The 19574-nt window shown below is 37.4% G+C and overlaps 1 protein-coding gene across 1 annotated transcript; it reads left to right on the forward strand.

The window, feature by feature from the left end:
- The first annotated feature begins 849 nt into the window (after positions 1-849).
- Positions 850-2159, forward strand: LOC128984760 (uncharacterized). The gene is made up of 2 exons (XM_054404122.1): positions 850-1397; positions 1598-2159. The coding sequence occupies exons 1-2, from the start codon at positions 850-852 to the stop codon at positions 2157-2159; spliced, it is 1110 nt and encodes a 369-aa protein (XP_054260097.1).
- The last annotated feature ends 17415 nt before the right edge of the window (positions 2160-19574 follow it).

The raw sequence follows: 19574 nt of genomic DNA on the forward strand, positions 1-19574 counted from the left end.
TCAAATCCCACGAATCACAAATGGTTTTTAACAATGTGATAACGATGCAAACCTCTAGACTTAGCATGACGTAATGAGTCATCGGTCCGAGGCCTAACATCCTAGAATGTGAAGAAATTCAAAAAACTATACTTCATCGTCAATAATCTCACAAAACATAATTTCTCTTTACAAAAATTATCATATAATGCACTTATCCATTACACCATCGTGAAAGACGCCACCTATAATCACATTCTACCGATCCTTCATTACACAGCCTATCATACGTCTGCACCGGCTCACCTATAAATACATCATCTCCGCAAACCAGAATCTGCACGACGAGTCAACTATGACACCAGCCAACTTTTACAGTCGGCCCTTACAACTATAAGTATAAATTATGGAAATGGCTGGAACACTAGTGCATCTGGTTTTATGGTAATGTACTTGCACTATTATAACCCGGTATTAAACGGTTTTGCGGGATTTCCTCGGATAATAAAACAAGGTAGTAAACGCTCCTTACCTCGTCGCTCTTTGCAGGACGGTGACGAAATAATTTGTGTCAAAAACTTTGGTGTTGTAATGCTTGTAAAATTGTTTGGAGAGGAATTAGTTTCGATTCAAGATATGTATGGATTGTAGAACAACAATGGGATTGGCATGCTAAAAAATACCGTAGTTAAGTCTGCATTGAGAACGGAAACGTAAGTTTAGGGCATTCCAGTGCCAATAGGATCACCAAAAGCAATTGAAGATGAAAGACATTATGGACTCAAAAACATGATAGATAGTGAGAATATTTTACAGACAAGTGGGTAAAAAGACACGTCAACGTCAGTAAGGCTACCTGAAGACACGCCAATGGGGGTAATACAGTTCGTAAGACCACCTGAAGACACATCAACGTGGGTAATACAGTACGTAAGACCACCTGAAGACACGTCAACGTGGGTAATACAGTTCGTAAGACCACCTGAAGACACATCAACGTGGGTAATACAGTTCGTAAGACCACCTGAAGACACGCCAATGGGGGTAATACAGTTCGTAAGACCACCTGAAGACACGTCAACGTGGGTAATACAGTTCGTAAGACCACCTGAAGGCACGCCAACGTGGGTAATACAGTACGTAAGACCACCTGAAGACACGTCAACGTGGGTAATACAGTTCGTAAGACCACCTGAAGACACGTCAACGTGGGTAATACAGTTCGTAAGACCACCTGAAGGCACGCCAACGTGGGTAATACAGTACGTAAGACCACCTGAAGACACGTCAACGTGGGTAATACAGTTCGTAAGACCACCTGAAGACACATCAACGTGGGTAATACAGTTTGTAAGACCACCTGCAGTCACGTCAATGTTGGTAATACAGTTCGTAAGACCACCTGCAGTCACGTCAACGTGAGTAATACAGTTCGTAAGACCACCTGAAGGCACGTCAATGTTGGTAATACAGTTCGTAAGATTACCTGCAGTCACGTCAACGTGGGTAATACATTTCGTAACACCATCTGTAGGCATGTCAACGTGGGTAATACAGATCGTCAGACCAACTGAAGACACTTCAACGTTGGTAATACAGTTTGTAAGACCACCTGAAGACACGTCAACGTGGGTAATACAGTTCGTAGACCACCTGAAGGCACATCAACGTGGGTAATACAGTTCGTAAGACCACCTGAAGGCACGTCAACGTGGGCAATACAGTTCGTAAGACCACCTGTAGACACGTCAACTTGGGTAATACAGTTCGTAAGACTACCTGCAGACACGTCAACGTGGGTAATACAGTTCGTAAGACCACCTGAAGGCACGTCAACGTGGGTAATACAGTTCGTAAGACCACCTGAAGACACGTCAACGTGGGTAATACAGATCGTAAGACCACCTGAAGACACGTCAACGTTGGTAATACAGTTTGTTAGACAGTCTAAAGGCAAGTCAACGTGGGTAATACAGTTCGTAAGACCACCTGAAGACACATCAATGTGGGTAATACAGTTCGTAAGACCACCTGAAGACACGTCAACGTGGGTAATACAGTTCGTAAGACCACCTGAAGGCACGTCAACGTCGGTAATACAGATAGTAAGACCACCTGAAGACACGCCAGGGAGCGGCAACTTGCGGAAGCTCGTCAATCATCTTAGATCATCAGTTTGAGGTTCAGCCGGACGCAGATTGATTCAACAATTGGTGAGGTTAATGCGACTGTGGGCGATGTCGAACCTCGAAAGGGATTGATTTCACATCCACTCGAGAAACAATCAACTTGTATTGACTACGAACAATCAGCTACTTCTAGACAAGCCTGCTTGAATGTTTGGTGAGAAATAAAATATGCAATACTATTGTGATTAAGATCTCTTCTTAGAGGAGCTTGAGAGTTAGCTAAATGTGAGGTCGTCTTTGTATTCAAACAATTGAAACTCCTCAAATATACGATTCTAATTGGACACTAAGGTATCATAGAGGTACTTAAGGTTTGGGCGATCCTTCAGTAAAAATAAATAAACTGTAGAAAAATGAATTGTTTTATTTGTAAAAACCTTTTGAATCACGTTTTGAATTACGTTTATGTAGGGACCTATACAGTATATCAAGATATATAAAAGTAACCATTGTATGGTAAACGTATTGGATGAGTTTCTGTTCCCTTTATTGATACAACTTCAGTATCCCAAAGTCAATGGATACCTCTAAGAGAATCTTTTCCAGTGTGATCAATACAGTACTTTTTTATTGCAAGCACAATTAATACTCTGAGTAGGCCATTAAACTATTCACCTATAGTCAAAGCAAACTAAGTGGTAATTCAACTGTATTTTCAATAGATGGTAGTGCTGCGATTGCCTCAGATTATTCTTGTTTTAAAAGAAAATCTTCTCAAAGTAACTTGTGAACTTGAACTTTAATTTGAAGTAAACAAGATAACTTTACAGTCATTAACATCGTGTCCATGACCACCAAATCACCAATTGTGAAACATCTTCATGTTTTCGAGACTATCCAAAACAAAAAGCCTTTGCATCAGAAGCTTTCAAGAAGAAAATGCCATAATGTGTTATCTTTAGCACCGTTCTGACTTTTACTGTTCAGCTTTAAAATTTTGTGGGCCGCTAAGGATCTGGTTCGTTCTTTGGGACCGCATATTTTTGATTTCACGACAGATACTGCCAATCTTAAACCCTGCCCACGCTATAAAAATGCAAGATCGTCTTTATTTCAAGGACATATTTCTTTTCTGAGTAGTGGACTGTCAATCATTATAGGTAATAAATAATAGCAAATAATTCTACTTTACAATTCCTAGATGTAATAAAATCAAAGTGCCTTCGTAATAAACAATGATATCCATATGTAGAACACAAGTAATATAAATAATTTGGACATTTATATATCTAGGTTAAGCTTGGTTCTGAATTGTTACCCTGTTGTAGGAAGCATAATTTTTATTTGAATTGGAGTTCCAGCAATTAGGAGGAATGGAGTCATTTGAATGGCTGATCCAACAGTGAAAGATGACAGATGCAGATTTTATATTTTTAACCAAATCAATTATTATAAAATGAAACTGTTAAAACCTAACCTAACTAATCAAATTTGCTGATAATGAAAAAAATTTAATGAAGGTATCTAATTGAATCGATTTTTTCAATAAATATTAGAGTAGCATTAGAAACTGTACCCAAAGTCATGACGTCACTGTTGGATTAACCAATCAGAAGACTCCATTTGCCCTATATGCCGGAACTCCAATTGAAATAAAGATTATACTTTCAGGAATGAGGTTTTTCAATTATACATGTAAAATACTTGTGTGAACAGAAATATGTTAAAATAATAATGTCATGGCTTCTATCAAATTATTTCTACAGCATGGATGAGTTCTATGAAGCAGATCTATCTAGCATGATCAGAAGTGATTGTTGTCTTTTTGAAATATTTATTTGTTGTTATCGTTGCATGATCAAAGTAAAAAAAATATATATATATATATATTTATTGTTGTTGTCAATCTGAAAATATTTATTTGTTGTTAATGGTTTGATAAATGGTATATGGTTATGTTATATTGTTACATGTTCCAGTACACATTTTTTGCTGCAGAATATAGACATATTGTATTAATACGTTGCTGCTGTTGTTGTTGATTATTTGTAGTGTTTGTATCACATCATGCCTTGATTTTTATTGTTATTTCTTTGTAATGTTTTAATGTAAGTTAATGGGTTTCCCGCTGGAATAAATAAATAAATAAGTAATGTTTAGTTCGGTAAGATGGTATTTTATTTTGCAGCTTGTTTTCCTTAAAATTAGATATACCATTTTGTACGATGGCGTACAACATCCTTAATCTTTAAATTACTTTGAAAACCCATGACTAATTTGGTCAATAACTGTTGGAGTTGGAGTTTTGAGTTTTTTTTATAGTTCCTTTTCTTGTTTAGGGCGTTTTCCCATTATTTAAGATCACGATAAAAATCCTAGTTTTGTTAATATCTAATATCAAAATTTTGTTACAAACGGTATTCGGGTCTAGAATCCTAAGCCTTCAGTTTAGAAGGTTTCAATCGGTTCAAAGTTTCAACTATGTACTCCTGACAGATTATTCTTGCACGGTATCAACCAGTGGCCATCCACACACAACCGATGATACTGATTCGGTCTGATGGTCTAATATAATCAACGAAGCGCGGTTCCACAATCTGATTGTGAAAATCAATCTGAAAAACATTGACAGAATCCAATACTGGGTGTGCATTTTTGCGGGTTTTAATCCTACAGTGGAAACACCCAATGCCGATACTATTCGTGGATATCGAATTGTAAAACGTTACAAGCTTCAATCAATGGAAATTTTTTATCTCGCGTGTATTAAGAGATAATCTTGTTAACATTGAACGTTTGAGATCCAATTCACAGAATAAAATTTATGGGCATAATTAACAGCAACCCTGTATATTTAAATTAGAAAAATTCAAAAGAAAATAATAAATACCCCCGCCGCAGCAAACCTGCCGACTAAGCGAATTTCCATTTGTCTGAATTGATTTTCAGTTAAATAGATTTTAACTAGCAGAGTACCCGTCCTTCGTACGGGGTTGGCATAGAAGTATAAAATGCTTATTGCAGTTACGGGAGAGGACACGGTTTAAGGAAATTTGGTCTTTAAATTTATACGTTATCCTATAGTGTAGCACACATGTACCATAGCCCTAATTTTCTACAACTGCACCTAAACCATGGAAAAATTAAAGTTTTCATTGTGTACCACAACTTTTTGTTGCTAGTTGGTTTTAAATTAGCTGTTGTAATAAATGCAAAAAACATAATAGTGCTGCACCCTGTTGGTAAGCCTTACTAGTTTTTGGATTTAGAATGAAAAAAGCTGTAACTTCTATAAAAGAGGCACCATGTAAGAAAATTGTTAATATATCGAACGGTGAAAACAATATGAAATTGAAGGTAAATTAATGGACATTGGCTTAATGGAGTACAGTTTACTGCATGGAGGAACTACTGAAGCATATATAATAGGGAATCTTCCTATATTTTAAACCAATCTTCATACAAATATTTGCAACACCCTTTTATTAAGGATACTAAAATAATTTTTTTTTTATTAAATCACCATTTTAATGTTAATTTTTGTACCAATTTATTAGTATGTACTCTGCTTAGTAAAGATTTCAAAGGCGGTGTTATGGGATTTAAAATAGTTTAAAAACAATAAACCGTATTTTCTTGACACTTAATGGTCCAAAACAGTTTAAAACTGCATTATATCTCAAAAAAGTCACGCAAAACCAATCTTTCACAAATACAATTGGCCACAATGTAAATTAAAAAACGGTGTGTTTAAAGATTCGTATAGAAACCAATAATCGAAAATGTATTCAATACAATAGTGAAGTCACAAATAGTTTAAATCAGTTTTAAAAGGTTCGAAAACCGATCTTCCAATTATGATCAAACAAAGTTTGACCGCCACGCGGTTATCAAATAAAAAAACACATCTTAACACCCCACCCCAATCAATCTCTGCTATCTCATCCTAAAAGCGTTTTCTAATCATTCGACCGATGTGTTGAAACCACGAAAAATGTCACCTCCACTAAACATCTGGGATATTCGAAAATTACGATTCCGGAATAGGAAAGAGCGGCGTCATCGGTGATTTGAAAAATCGGCCAGCAGGGAGAATGCGCTTAATTCGGACGAGGGAAGCTTCTGCGACCATTACTAAAGGTTCCCACCGACCGGCGGATAAATATGCAGATTTACTTGCCTCGTAAAGTGGTGGAATCCGACGCGGCAGCCCGGCTTTTACGAGGGCGACAACGTTGAGTTACGTATTGGAGTGATAGAGACGGAAGACGTGACACTAGGTGCTGACAAGGAGGGTGCTAGTACATGATGGTGTGGGAGGAAGGTTATACTCAAGGAGGTAATACTTGGGGAGAGCATGATGGTGTGAGAGGAAGGTTATACTCAAGGAGGTAATACTTGGGGAGAGCACGAAGGTGTGGGAGGAAGATTATACTGAATGAGGTAATACTTGGGAAGAGCATGATGATGTGGGAGGAGGTTATACTGAAGGAGGTAATACTTGGTGTGAGCATGATGGATTGGGAAGAAGGGTATACTATGGTGGGAGAGGATGGTTATACTGAAGGAGGTAATATTTGGGAAGAGCATGATGATGTGGGAGGAGGTTATACTGAAGGAGGTAATACTTAGGGAGAGCATGATGGTGTGGGAGGAAGGTTATACTGAAGGAGGTAATACTCGGGGAGAGCATGATGGTGTGAGAGGAAGGTTATACTCAAGGAGGTAATACTTGGGGAGAGCACGAAGGTGTGGGAGGAAGATTATACTGAATGAGGTATTACTTGGGAAGAGCATGATGATGTGGGAGGAGGTTATACTGAAGGAGGTAATACTTGGTGTGAGCATGATGGATTGGGAAGAAGGGTATACTATGGTGGGAGAGGATGGTTATACTGAAGGAGGTAATATTTGGGAAGAGCATGATGATGTGGGAGGAGGTTATACTGAAGGAGGTAATACTTGGGAAGAGCATGATGATGTGGGAGGAGGTTATACTGAAGGAGGTAATACTTTGGGAGAGCATGATGGTGTGGGAGGAAGGTTAAAGTGAAGGAGGTAATAGTTGGGGAGAGCATGATGGTGTGGGAGGAAGGTTATATTGAAGGAGGTAATACTTGGGGAGAGCATGATGGAGAGGGAGGAGGTAATACTAAAGGAGGTAATACTAAATGAGGTAATACTTAGGGAGAGCATGATGGTGTAGGAGGAGGTAATATTTGGGGAGAGCATGACGGTGTGGAAGGAAAGTTATACAGAAGGAGGTAATACTTGGGGAGAGCACGTTGGTGTAGGAGGAAGGTTATACGAAAGAATGTAATACTTGGGGAGAGCATGTTGGTGCGGGAGGAGCTTATACTGAAGGAGGTAATACTTGGGAGAGAGCATGATGGTGTGGGAGGGAGGTTATACAGAAGGAGGTAATACTTGGGAGAGCATGATGGTATGGGAGGGAGGTTATACTGAAGGAGTTAATACTTGGGGAAAACATGATGGTGTGGGAGGAATGTTATACAGAAGGAGGTAATACTTGGGGAGAGCATGATGGTGTGGGAGGATGGTTGTACTGAAGGATATAATACTTGGGGAGAACATGATGGTGTGGGAGAAGGTTAACTGAAGGAGTTAATACTTGGGGAGAACATGATGGTGGAGGAGGAGGTTATACTGAAGGAGGTAATACTTGGGAGAGAGCATGATGGTGTGGGAGGAATGTTATACAGAAGGAGGTAATACTTGGGAGAGCATGATGGTATGGGAGGGAGGTTATACTGAAGGAGTTAATACTTGGGGAAATCATGATGGTGTGGGAGAAATGTTATACAGAAGGAGGTAATACTTGGGGAGAGCATGATGGTGTGGGAGGATGGTTGTACTGAAGGAGATAATACTTGGGGAGAACATGATGGTGTGGGAGGAAGGTTGTACTGAAGGAGATAATACTTGGGGAGAACATGATGGTGTGGGAGGAAGGTTGTACTGAAGGATATAATACTTGGGGAGAACATGATGGTGTGGGAGAAGGTTAACTGAAGGAGTTAATACTTGGGGAGAACATGATGGTGGAGGAGGAGGTTATACTGAAGGAGGTAATACTTGAGAGAGAGCATGATGGTGTGGGAGGAATGTTATACAGAAGGAGGTAATACTTGGGGAGAGCACGATGGTGTAGGAGGAAGGTTATACTACAGGAGGTAATACTTGGGGAGAGCATGATGGTGTGCGAGGAAGGTTATACTGAATGGGGAAATACTTGGAGAGAACATGATAGTGTGGGTTTAGCTATTAGCTAAAGCTATTAAGGAATAAGAGTGAATGGGTAATTTTCCTAAACAAGTTTGAACTTAGTTTTTTCCGAAACAAGCCCAGTGTGGTCCTAATCCCTGGTAGTTTTAAAAATTTAATGTTGTTAAGGGTAGCGGATTAAAAATATATTAGCCTAACCTATCCCAACTGCCGCAGTAAGCTGTTAAACAGGTTGTCTTCCTACAAAGAAAGATTAAAAAATTAAAATGATTGCACTTACTGGATTTTCACTCTTTTAAGGTTAATTGATTATGGTATACTCCGTGATAATTGATTGGCCAATCGGGTGCTCGGCATATGTCTCGGGCAGCTGCCTTGCAGGTGACGTCGGCCGATGACAACCAAACACCTGACCACCTGACCACCTGATCACCTCAAACCTTGTGTAACACTTTCCCTCGTAATCGCTGACAATGCCCGCCTCCCGTATATAACCGCATTTAATTGAGTTACCGCTCGTCCGGTTCCGCAACGGAGCCTCGTTATTGCATTAACAGTTTGTCAAATGGAACGGTTAAAAGAGTTGTAAACACAGTTTCAAACGATTAAATTAATTTCGTATCGTTCTTGTATCTTTCATAATGTGTATTAGCTTTATTGGATGATTAAGTAGTCGTTAATATCCAGTGAACGTCATGGACATGTGTATGTTAGTATGGTGTATGATAAGACACATTTTTACCTGCAGTAGAGTTTATTGTTATAGTTCGACATGCTATAAAACTTAATTTAATTTCCCTAAATGAAGGACAACAACACGAGAAGTTATGGTCTGATTTTGATGAATTTGTAGAGGTAGATGATATCCAAGTAGTTCACAAATATATAAAAAATTGTGGCATGAGAGCACGATGTTACGGGGTTTTGAATTATAAAAAAAATAATGTTTTAATGTTGTAACTTGAAAAATAGAAATCGATGGTTTTTATTATAATCATCGTGTACTGCTTGAAAACAATTTTGTTTATTAAAGCATTTTCGAACTATTAAAGGTTACGAAGAACATTCTACGAAACGGTACATTTAACATTACCATGTTATTCTTACGGGGGGGGGGGGGGGGGTGTTTCAGATTGCTTGATTATGGACGTATTTTAATCACATGTGGAAATTCAATTTATTTCATCATATAGGCCTAGTTTGGGATATCCAGTAAAATAAATAGGCCTAGGAAAAATAAAAAAAATAACATCAAAGTAAAAGAGCAAGCAAACTAGCCCATCAACAAATCTATTGAATCAAACTAGAGAACAAAGACGTGTTCGCAGTTCTTACACATCAACAAAGCCCATTACCATAGTAAGCCTATCCGTGTAGCCGGGTGTCAGTTGTGTCTCGCCGGGGAGTCTGCTTATTGTTGTGTAGAAGTTGATTGATTCATCATTCCCACTCAGAGACTTGCACGATCCTCATCTAGCCCGCAGCCTCCAGCTTGACCTCTGGCCAAGAAAACAATGTGGGAAGGTGTGTCTGCTTTGGGACTTGCAATTTATACTTGGTTATCAGCCTTTTTAAATTCTTTCGTGGGGTTTTCATTGGTGATGTACTAGGTTTTGTCATTATCAGCCTTAGGGAGATTGTGAGATTTTTCAAGCACTGTGAGTTTAGAATTATGGTTTTTACGAGTTAGCGACCTGTGGAAAGTTTTGGTGAGGATAAGGTTGTGCATGGTTTGAGGTTTTCACTTGAGCATTCCAAGGGCTTATGGTGGTCAACGTAGTGGTTGCTTGGGTTATTATTGTTGCATTTATGTAAAATGTTTGGTTGCTGCATGGCCACCTCTAATACAAGGCCGCTGATAAAAGTGGCAATGCTGGAGACCCGGCCTACTGAAGTAACTGTAGCATTAAATCATAATGGAGCATCTGCAAAACTGTTATCACCATGACAATAGACCGGCCGGTGCGACGTTGCCACACACCAACTTTGTGTTAAAGCAGGCTATGGTTGCTATGATTGGTTGGGTTGACGTGGATTTGGTAGTTTGAGTAGTTGCGTGGTTGGTAAGGTTGAAAACATTAACTATGCATGACTGGTGCACAGGCACGATCGAGTTTCTTCAGGTAGAAGGAAGTCTCTGAGTTTTATTATGAAATGGATAGAGTATACATCTCTGATCCTGTCCCTAGAGAGATGGAATGGTAACCGTAATGGACATCTTTCCGTAACGTTTAGGCTTAAAATGTAGTGGTAAAGGGAAAAGGGCTGTCCGCTCCTTGTCTATTTCTACCTATTAAACACATAGTTAGTAGCATTTTGAACAATAAACTCTTTTAAAGATCAGCTGTTTAAAGCCTCAGATTAATGGATCTACAGGGAATCAAATCTCGCATCGAAGTCCTAAACGCCAATCAATAGGCTTGCGACGTGTTTTTGGTCTGTTTCGTTTCGTACAATTTAAGATTTGCTAAGAGGATGAAAGGCTTTGTTTTTAATATTTAATGTTGCATATAAACATTGTTCCATGTAGAGTGGGTTATGCAATTTAAAAGTGGGATATTAATTCGTTCTACATCAAGGTCACCTTTTCCCACGTTTTTCGCCCCAGAAGAACTCCTTTCGGCACATCCGACGGCACCGCCAAACATCTGAAAGCGCACTTATCAACTCCAACCAGCAACCGTTCGCACTAAACCTGAAAGAGAATCCTCGTTGACCCGAGATAAAAACCTTAAAATTCTAAATCCCGACTTCTTTCGACCTCTTTGGAAGCCGCGAAAGTTGAGATTCCCGTGAACAAACGTATCCAGAAGGACAACTCGATAAAATCGACCGTTGTATCGGCTCGACCCTTGACATTCTTGGCAAAGTCGCTTCGCTCGTACTCGCAGGCTAATTGGTAATAAAGGGGGCCTCTTGAGATGCAGCGTTGACCGATCTGCAGCTGAGGTTCCCAGGCATACCAACAACACGCGTGAAATGAGCTTGGCAAGCGACACTAACTTTGATACATGGGAGGGTAAAATTTCTAATTAGGATATGCGGGGATTCTTGAAAGTAGCTGGTGAGTTTCTAGAATAGAATTTCCGCAATGCGTTAGGAGCTTGGGTGGTGTCCAGCAGCTAAGGTTTAGAGACTTTAACGATTTGCAAACTAATGTCAAATGGAATGTTAACAAATAATTATATCTTTTTATGTTGGAAAAAAGCATAGGTAAATTAAACGAAAATTAAATTTGAAAGATGATTCTTAAGATTTTTTGATAATTTTGATTGTAAGGGATTTCAGAAATCCACACTAGTATATATCAGTTTACATATCAATACTTTTTAATGATGTTAGACATAAACTTCAAATTATCAGTAAACCCAATATTAACTTTTAGAGCAGATTTTCCAGCAATAGACCAATTTTACTGCTTTTGTTTTTAACATTTAATTTTCTTTCAATATTGTATATTTTCCCCATAACGCCAAAGGTGAGTACTGTTAGTAATGTCGTTCAGCCATTCTTTATTGTTTTATATTTTGTAAACAAAATTCCAATTAAATTCTGTTGTTCATCCAAACTAGAATCTCTCGTCATAAAAGTGGTGGATGACGAACATATTATTTGTGATTGCGGGGGCAGCGGTGTTAATACCATAAAAGTTAACAAGAAAAAACCCTACTTATCCTATTAAAATTTTGAGAGATCATTCAATCCCCTTAAAAAATTTCACTAGAAAAAATTACATTCCCATCATACATTTATTTGACTAATTCAGCGATGGTTACAATCGTGACAAAAAAAGAATAAAATCCTGCACATCCTATGATCACACAACTTTACGCAACAAGAATGACCAAATTACAAATTTTAAACACCCCACACAACAACGTTGCGATTGATACGTCCAGTGAAATCAATTAGTGTCAGCACTGGAGCAGCCGAAACAGAATTGTTTTATTGTGATGTAGTTTGGTAGTAATGAACTGGCGGAGCTGGTCGTCACACAATTAGCGAGTATCTGTAGCGGACCATCTCCCATCGTCAGTCGCCAGTCAGCAGAAGCGACTAGGGAACTAATGGGCTGAATCTGCTGTCGTCATCGTCTTGTTGGGCGCAGGATGAAGCGAAATGTCAAAGTTGGGGATATTCATCTGCGTCCAATTAAAGAATATATTTCGTATGGTAGAAAGGATTTTTTTAAGTTTGGGGTACCGCAAGGTTCCACCTTGGGACCGTTCTTGTTTAATAAGCATAACTTCTCATCTTAGTGGATAAATGACTTCGGAAATAATTTTGGTCAATTTTTAACGAAAAACTGTATTAATATGTCATGTATCATGGAACATATTTCACTTTTCTCTTTTGAATTTATTTTTTGACATAATTTTTTTGTTGAGATACCTTCAGTTCAATTTTGATTCAATTTGCTATTTTGAATATAGTAATATTTTGGTCCTCATTTTTGGATTTGTGAATTTTCCAGGCATTAGAATCTCTATTTAAATGTTAAACTATCTTACTATCCAGATGATATACCATAGAAAAGTTTTAATAATACAGGAAAGATGCTATAATATCGAATTGAAATAGTGTCCATTCCTGTATACAAACGTTAGACTTTTGTAGTTTACCTGTATCGTTTTCTTACAATTTCCAGGGCGTGGTGCATGTAATAGGCACTATAAACCAATACATTCTGAAATACATTGCCAAACAAGATTGCTAAATAATATAATAGGATACGTAATTTTGTCCGTCTTCAGTCTTCAAATACATTTTCTAGGGATTACTCGTAAACCAATTTTTAATACTAATTAGTCCATCAATCCGACAGAAGTCTTCATCAATAAATAACAAGCAATAAATGTAAGATTTATGAACTTATTTGATGTGGATTTGAAAATGGGTCTCATTTGGATCTCATAGGTAATAAACTAAATTCTATTTAAAGACTGAATACGGGCAAAGGTTCGTAACCTATTATATTATTCGTACAATCAATCTTGGTGGCAAACGCTCTCCTAGCGAAGCTTTGGTCCCACCGATGAACCTTTCCATTTTTAAGAACCCGTGCTATAACTATTGACTCTCGCTCCGATTTCCACTTCCTTCTCTGTACTAGGTGACCATACACAACACACCAGGTCAGGTCGGTTTCCCAACAATAGAATGGTCGCTGGTGGAATGCCACAATTACTTGGACACATGTCGCAGCGACAATGGTCGGGACAATAATTACTTCATTGTCGCCGCTTTGAGCTAGCCGCTACCGCATTGTCCTGTCCACCTTCGATAATCGATCCGTCTAATGCCTTAATTGGCCTATTAGCTGCTCCTCGATGTCGAAAGAAAAGCCACTGTCTTGTAAAATTACGGGGATTTTATAATGAATACATAAACTACCATTCCTCCCGCTGGCTGTTTCCCATGGGATTGTGTAGAATGGTTTCGAAGGCGACAAGATTTAAATATTTACGTTACACTTTGAACATATGCAATTTCAAAAGTGCAAGTAATTTTCTCATACTATAAAATAATCTAAAAAGTACGTTTTCGTAAAAAGTTCGACAGTTTTAGCGTTAGGTTTGGGGTGAGTGACAAAATTTAAGAAATTGTTTTTTCTTTTTATGAAACATTTAAAATAAATGCAGTTCCGTTCAAATCGGATCATACACGAGCAATCTATATCAATAGTGTTGTGTTTAAATAAAAGAATAGATTCTAATGATTTAAGTAACTCATTTTATTAAAGGTGTAAACAGAAAACTAAACTGTAAAATACAAACATAAACAAACATTAGAAAATAAACACTAGCTGATCAGCTGGTATAGCAATCCTCCCGCTTTAGTTTTCTTTGTATATTTACAATTTTCTAATTTGGTCTACATGTCTTTTCCATATACATCCGTCTTCCGTTCTAACAAGGTAGATAACATTTCCCATTTGTTTCTCAATTTTCCCAACCGTCCATTTTTTATTTGAAGTACGAGAGTAGTCCCTCACCAGCACTCCTTCCCCTGCAGTAAAGTGTCTCTTTGTCACTTGTATCTCTGTCTCAATACAAAAATATCTTTACAAAATTGATCTAAAACTTTTACCAACCCAATTTAATTCCAATTTAATCATTGAATTCCTCTCAATTGGAAGATGATACTGAAGAAAATGCCGTTTTCACTAATTGAAAAAGCATTTTATCTTCTTCGTTCCTTATGGAAAATTATTAAAAGCAGACCAAGACCAACAAAAGAGTTAACATACCAGATGAAACTGAAGGAAGAGCCTTTGTCGTCAGTAGATAAAGCATTTTTATTACTGCATTACATAGAGAAAAATGTTAAAAAAATACCAAGACCTACACTCTCTCGAGAGTTCACAAAGCATGTGTTTTACACTCTTGACATATTTGACGATAAAACGTTTCTGAAAAAACGATCCAATTTGAATAAACAATTGGAAAGATACCAACAAACTTTGAACTACCTAGAAACTACTACATGGAAAATTACCAAAATGTCAACAGAGGAAATATTAAATTTGATAGAAGTTGACTTTTCCAAGTTTAAAGTACTCTCTACGTGGTTCAAAAAAGGTTGTAAGACAAGAAATAAGAAAACAAGAAAACAAACAAAAAAGGATCGTAAGATTTTAAATCTGAAAAATGAAGTTTCATTCTTAAAAAGACTACTACAAAACCAGAAGAAATCAGAAGAAGAAATCAATTCGAAGGCTGAAACCAGTGAATCCAAAATTCCTCTGCTACATGAACTCAACTATTCAATGCCTCTGCCACACGAAGGCCTTCGCGAGACATCAAAAAACTAAAGCGGGAGGATTGCTACACTAGCTGGTATAGCAAATAGGAACTTTCAAAACCTCAATATTATAAGTGGTTCCAGAGTTACAAAAGATTAAAAATATATACTTTTGACACGTGTTTGAACATGTTGATTAATGTGGCCTGTTAGTGACGAATTCAATTTTATTATAACATATTAATTTATTTTCTAGATGATTAATCTAGAAGAGAAGATAATTACATAATCCAGAGAAACTTTCAACATCAGGAGAACATCAATTTTGGAAGGAAGGCTCAAACTTTCGACTTTTAAGTGTTGATAATAAACATCCGATTATTCTCGATCACAAACATAGGCTAACACGGTTTATTGCAGAGGATCTACATGTTCAAATACTACTTGCAGGACCACAACTTTTATTGAGTTCCCTTCGAGAAACTTACTGGCCATTAAATGGCAGAAGTTTAGTCAGAAGTGTGGTTCACAAATGCCTGAAATGCTTCAAGACTAAACCTAAGGCTATCAATCAACTGATGGATCAACTACCTCAAAACAGAGTTCAACCCTCAAGACCATTCTCCCATTTTGGATTATACTACTTTGGACCTGTTTATATACATGCAAGCAACAACAAAAGGACTAAGGTTACAAAGGCCATTCACCTTGAACTAGTTGAGGATTTAACGACAAATTCGTTCCTTGCTGCCTTAAGGCGGTATGTATCTCGCAGAGGTAAACCATACAAAATTTACTCGGATAATGCTAAAACATTTGTTGGTGCGGATAAGGAACTACAAGAGTTTAAACATTTGTGGTGTTCAGATGATCACAACAGCCAAGAACTGTCAACTTTAGCTACACAATGGATCACTTGGAGTTTCATCCCCCCTCATTCACCAAATTTCGGAGGGCTATGGGAAGCTGGAGTGCGTTTAGTGAAATACCACCTTAAGCGAGTAGTTCAAATACAAAATTAACTTTCAATGAAATGTACACTTTATTTGTACAAATAGAAGATTGTGTCAATTCACGCCCTTAACACCTGCTCATTTCCTAATTGGAACTTCTTTCTCCAGTGTTCCAGCACCTAATCTTAAAGATCTAAAATTAAATAAGACTTTCTCGATGGCAACATGTTCAACAACTCTTACAAAGACCTAACATAAAAATTGATAATTAAATGCATATATATAAATGATGTGTTTTTACACATTCCGGCCCCTTTGAAATATTAAACTTGGTTTATTCCAATTAATTTCTTGAGTTGGTAAAGAGCACAGTTTTGAAAGAGACCTCTTAACATATCCATCCTTTGTTGTTAAGGTAGCAATTTTTTTCGATTTTTTTTAATTCAACAAAATCATCAAATACTCAGTGAACTATTATGGCTGTGCATAAAATAAATGAAATTGCAACTAAATAAAATATTCTATATATGCATTTAATTATCAAAAAGACTATTGTTCTATGTCTATGTGAGTGTATTGGTCATGTCAAAAAAGATAGGGGTCTGCAAACTTGAAAAAATAAACTTGGCGGAACACCCTTGTCTGACGGGAAATATATAAAAGGAGCTGGAATATTTAAGATCTACTTTATCCACAGAAATGTAAAAAATGTAACAATGTTGCAAGAAAGAAATACAGATTTTAGTGTCACTTAAATGTTGTGATGCTTTAAATGCTATAAGATGATCCTTAAAGATGAACAAGTACATTCAATCCATGTTAGTACTCGCATTAAATTATAAAATCCCTCAGTCCCTTGTCCATTGCACTTCAGCACCTTAGATCCAAAGTGTTATTGCCGTTGCCATGGGCAGTGAAAGTGTTACTTGTTTAACACTCCTTGTCTCTAGCACTCGCAGGTGTTCTAATCCTCTGGTTCCGCTAGTCGCTAGTCAATGTTTATGTGTTACATTCCAATCTGGATTATAATCTGTTTATCTTAGTTCCATGTCAAGATAGTTGTATCTATTGGCTTGCACTGTTAAACCATTAGAATGTTGACTGTTACCATTGGTAAGAATTAATTAGGTTTCACTAATAACATTTACGATTGTTATGTGTAAATTGTTCATGTAAATGAAATAAGCGTGTTGTCTGTATATTGGTTTGATTTGTGTTTATTTGTTCACGTTTTTAACAGCTTTCACGTAAAATAAGCCAAAAGAAGTCAGTTTTAAGACTTTTTCTGTTGGTAGCTTGCAACAGTGAAAACCCTCCTTGACAGTTTTTGGAGACAACATAACCAAAAAACGTGCGACATAATGGAGACTATAAGACGTTGACCAGGACAACCAATAGGAGGAGGCCGACGAACTAAAACTGGTAGATGCAAACGAAATAAAAATAATACAATTGTCGTTGATAGATAGCGCAAGCGCCCTTCCGTTTGGGTTTGAGTGTGCTCTCCAACAGCCGCCTGAAGATTCCACATTCAATTTAGGACTGTTGGACAATCACTGCATAAGCTGTTGATTTTGGAAGGTAAGGAGGCGGGTAGGACTACTTCGGAAATAGAAGAGAGGAGATTGAGTGGCAGGTGTGTTGGGAGAAAAGTGTTTTATGTTACGTTCCGATATACACCCAACATCAGAAAGAGACTGGAACAAGATGGTGAGATGGGCCATTATAAAACACAGTTACATGACATGAGTTACAGGACATGGAAAATTTCAAGGCGAGATTGTGAAGATTTCACATGGTGGAAGAGGAAGTATGTAGATGTGGAGAAACAACTTTTTTACTGATTAATATGCTAAACGGTTGAAATAAAATTTATTTAATGTTGAAAATACTTGAAAAAGAATATCGCATTGAAACATAATGAAGGAGTACAACCAAGTAAAAAAATTGAGCATAATGAAAATTCTAACCTCAAAAATACAGTTGATGAAGTTATGGAAACAGATGAAGTACAAGACCTTTTAGAAGGTAATAATATGAAAAGATTTTTTCATCACTCCGTAACGAAAGTAACTATTTTCGATAACAGCTGACATCAATGAAAGTAGCCGTTTCCCAAGCTCTAATTTAGGGCGAGGAAAAATCGATCAGCTGATTTTCCCTCGCTCTAAATTTACTTTCGTCGCTCTCAATTAGTTCTCCATTTATTCACTACGCGCGCTAGAGTTTTGTTACAGTTTAATTTAATGATTTGAATCAGCTGTTTTTATTGTTTGACAATCTAAATGTAAACATAAACAGGCATAAGCTTGTTTTGTTGTGTTTTTAGCTTAGTGCGTATTTAAAAGCGGCCAAAATATGTCTATTATTTCGGACGATTTATCGAAGAAAGCTTTAGAGATAACCAAAAACCTCCTTCCAGAGAAATCGAGAGAGAGGTATAATGAGGAGTTCAGGAAGTTTATGGACTGGTGCCAAGGACACAATGTTTTACCAAAGAATGTAAGTGACGAAGTTTTATTAGTATATTTATCTGAGAAATCTAAAAGCATGAAACCAACAACGTTGTGGAGTAAATTTTCTATGATAAAGAGTGGTTTGAAATTAAAAGAAAATGTGGATGTATCAAAATTTAACAAATCTCTAGCATTTCTTAAACGTCAATCAGTGGGTTATCAACCTACAAAAGCTAAGGTTTTTACTGAAGACGAAATTCAAAGATTCATGGTTAACGCTCCTGACAATGAATGGCTATTGAGCAAAGTCATCCTAACGCTCGGTATTTATGGAGCTTGTCGAAACCACGATCTTATAAATTTAAAAGTAGAAGATATTACAGACAATGGCAGTTTTTTGTCGTGTTTCTCAACGATGGCAAAACACACATTAAACGCAGTTTTACCATAACCAATGACAACTGTCCATATAGACCATGTGATTTGATTCGCAAATATTTGTTATTGCGCCCCAGACAAATGAAAAGTAACCGATTTTTAATTGGTTACAGGAAGGGTAAATGCGTGGGACAAAATGTAGGGGGTCACACAATCAGTTCAATCCCAAAAAAGGTAGCAGAATACCTTAAATTAGACGAACCGGAGCGCTATACTGGACACGCCCTCAGGCGTACCTCAGCCACCATGCTAGTTGAGGGAGGAGGGGATTTACTTGCCCTTAAATCACACGGAGGTTGGAAATCCTCTATGCAGAGAGTTACATAGAAAATTCCATTGGAAGAAAATTACAACTGTCAAGAAAACTGTTTAAAAATCCGCATGCAATGAGTTCAACAGCTGCTGAGAATACAAACAGAAATGTTGTAGAAAAAACACATTCAGGAAGCCAAATAGATTTTTTTGACATTGATCATGTGTTTAACAACTCAGAAGATGAAGAATGCCCTCAGAGAAAAGTAAGAAAAGTTGATGAAACAAACACAACCACTACAAACGTTTCAACGATTCAAGAACTTCAGAAAAAACTTTTAAACGAAGGAGTGAATGTCTCCAACAATGAAAACTGT

The sequence above is a fragment of the Macrosteles quadrilineatus genome, unplaced genomic scaffold, assembly GCF_028750875.1.
Source record: "Macrosteles quadrilineatus isolate MER2022 unplaced genomic scaffold, UCM_ALF_1.0 Scaffold_2__2_contigs__length_208266976, whole genome shotgun sequence".
Lineage (NCBI taxonomy): Eukaryota > Metazoa > Arthropoda > Insecta > Hemiptera > Cicadellidae > Macrosteles > Macrosteles quadrilineatus.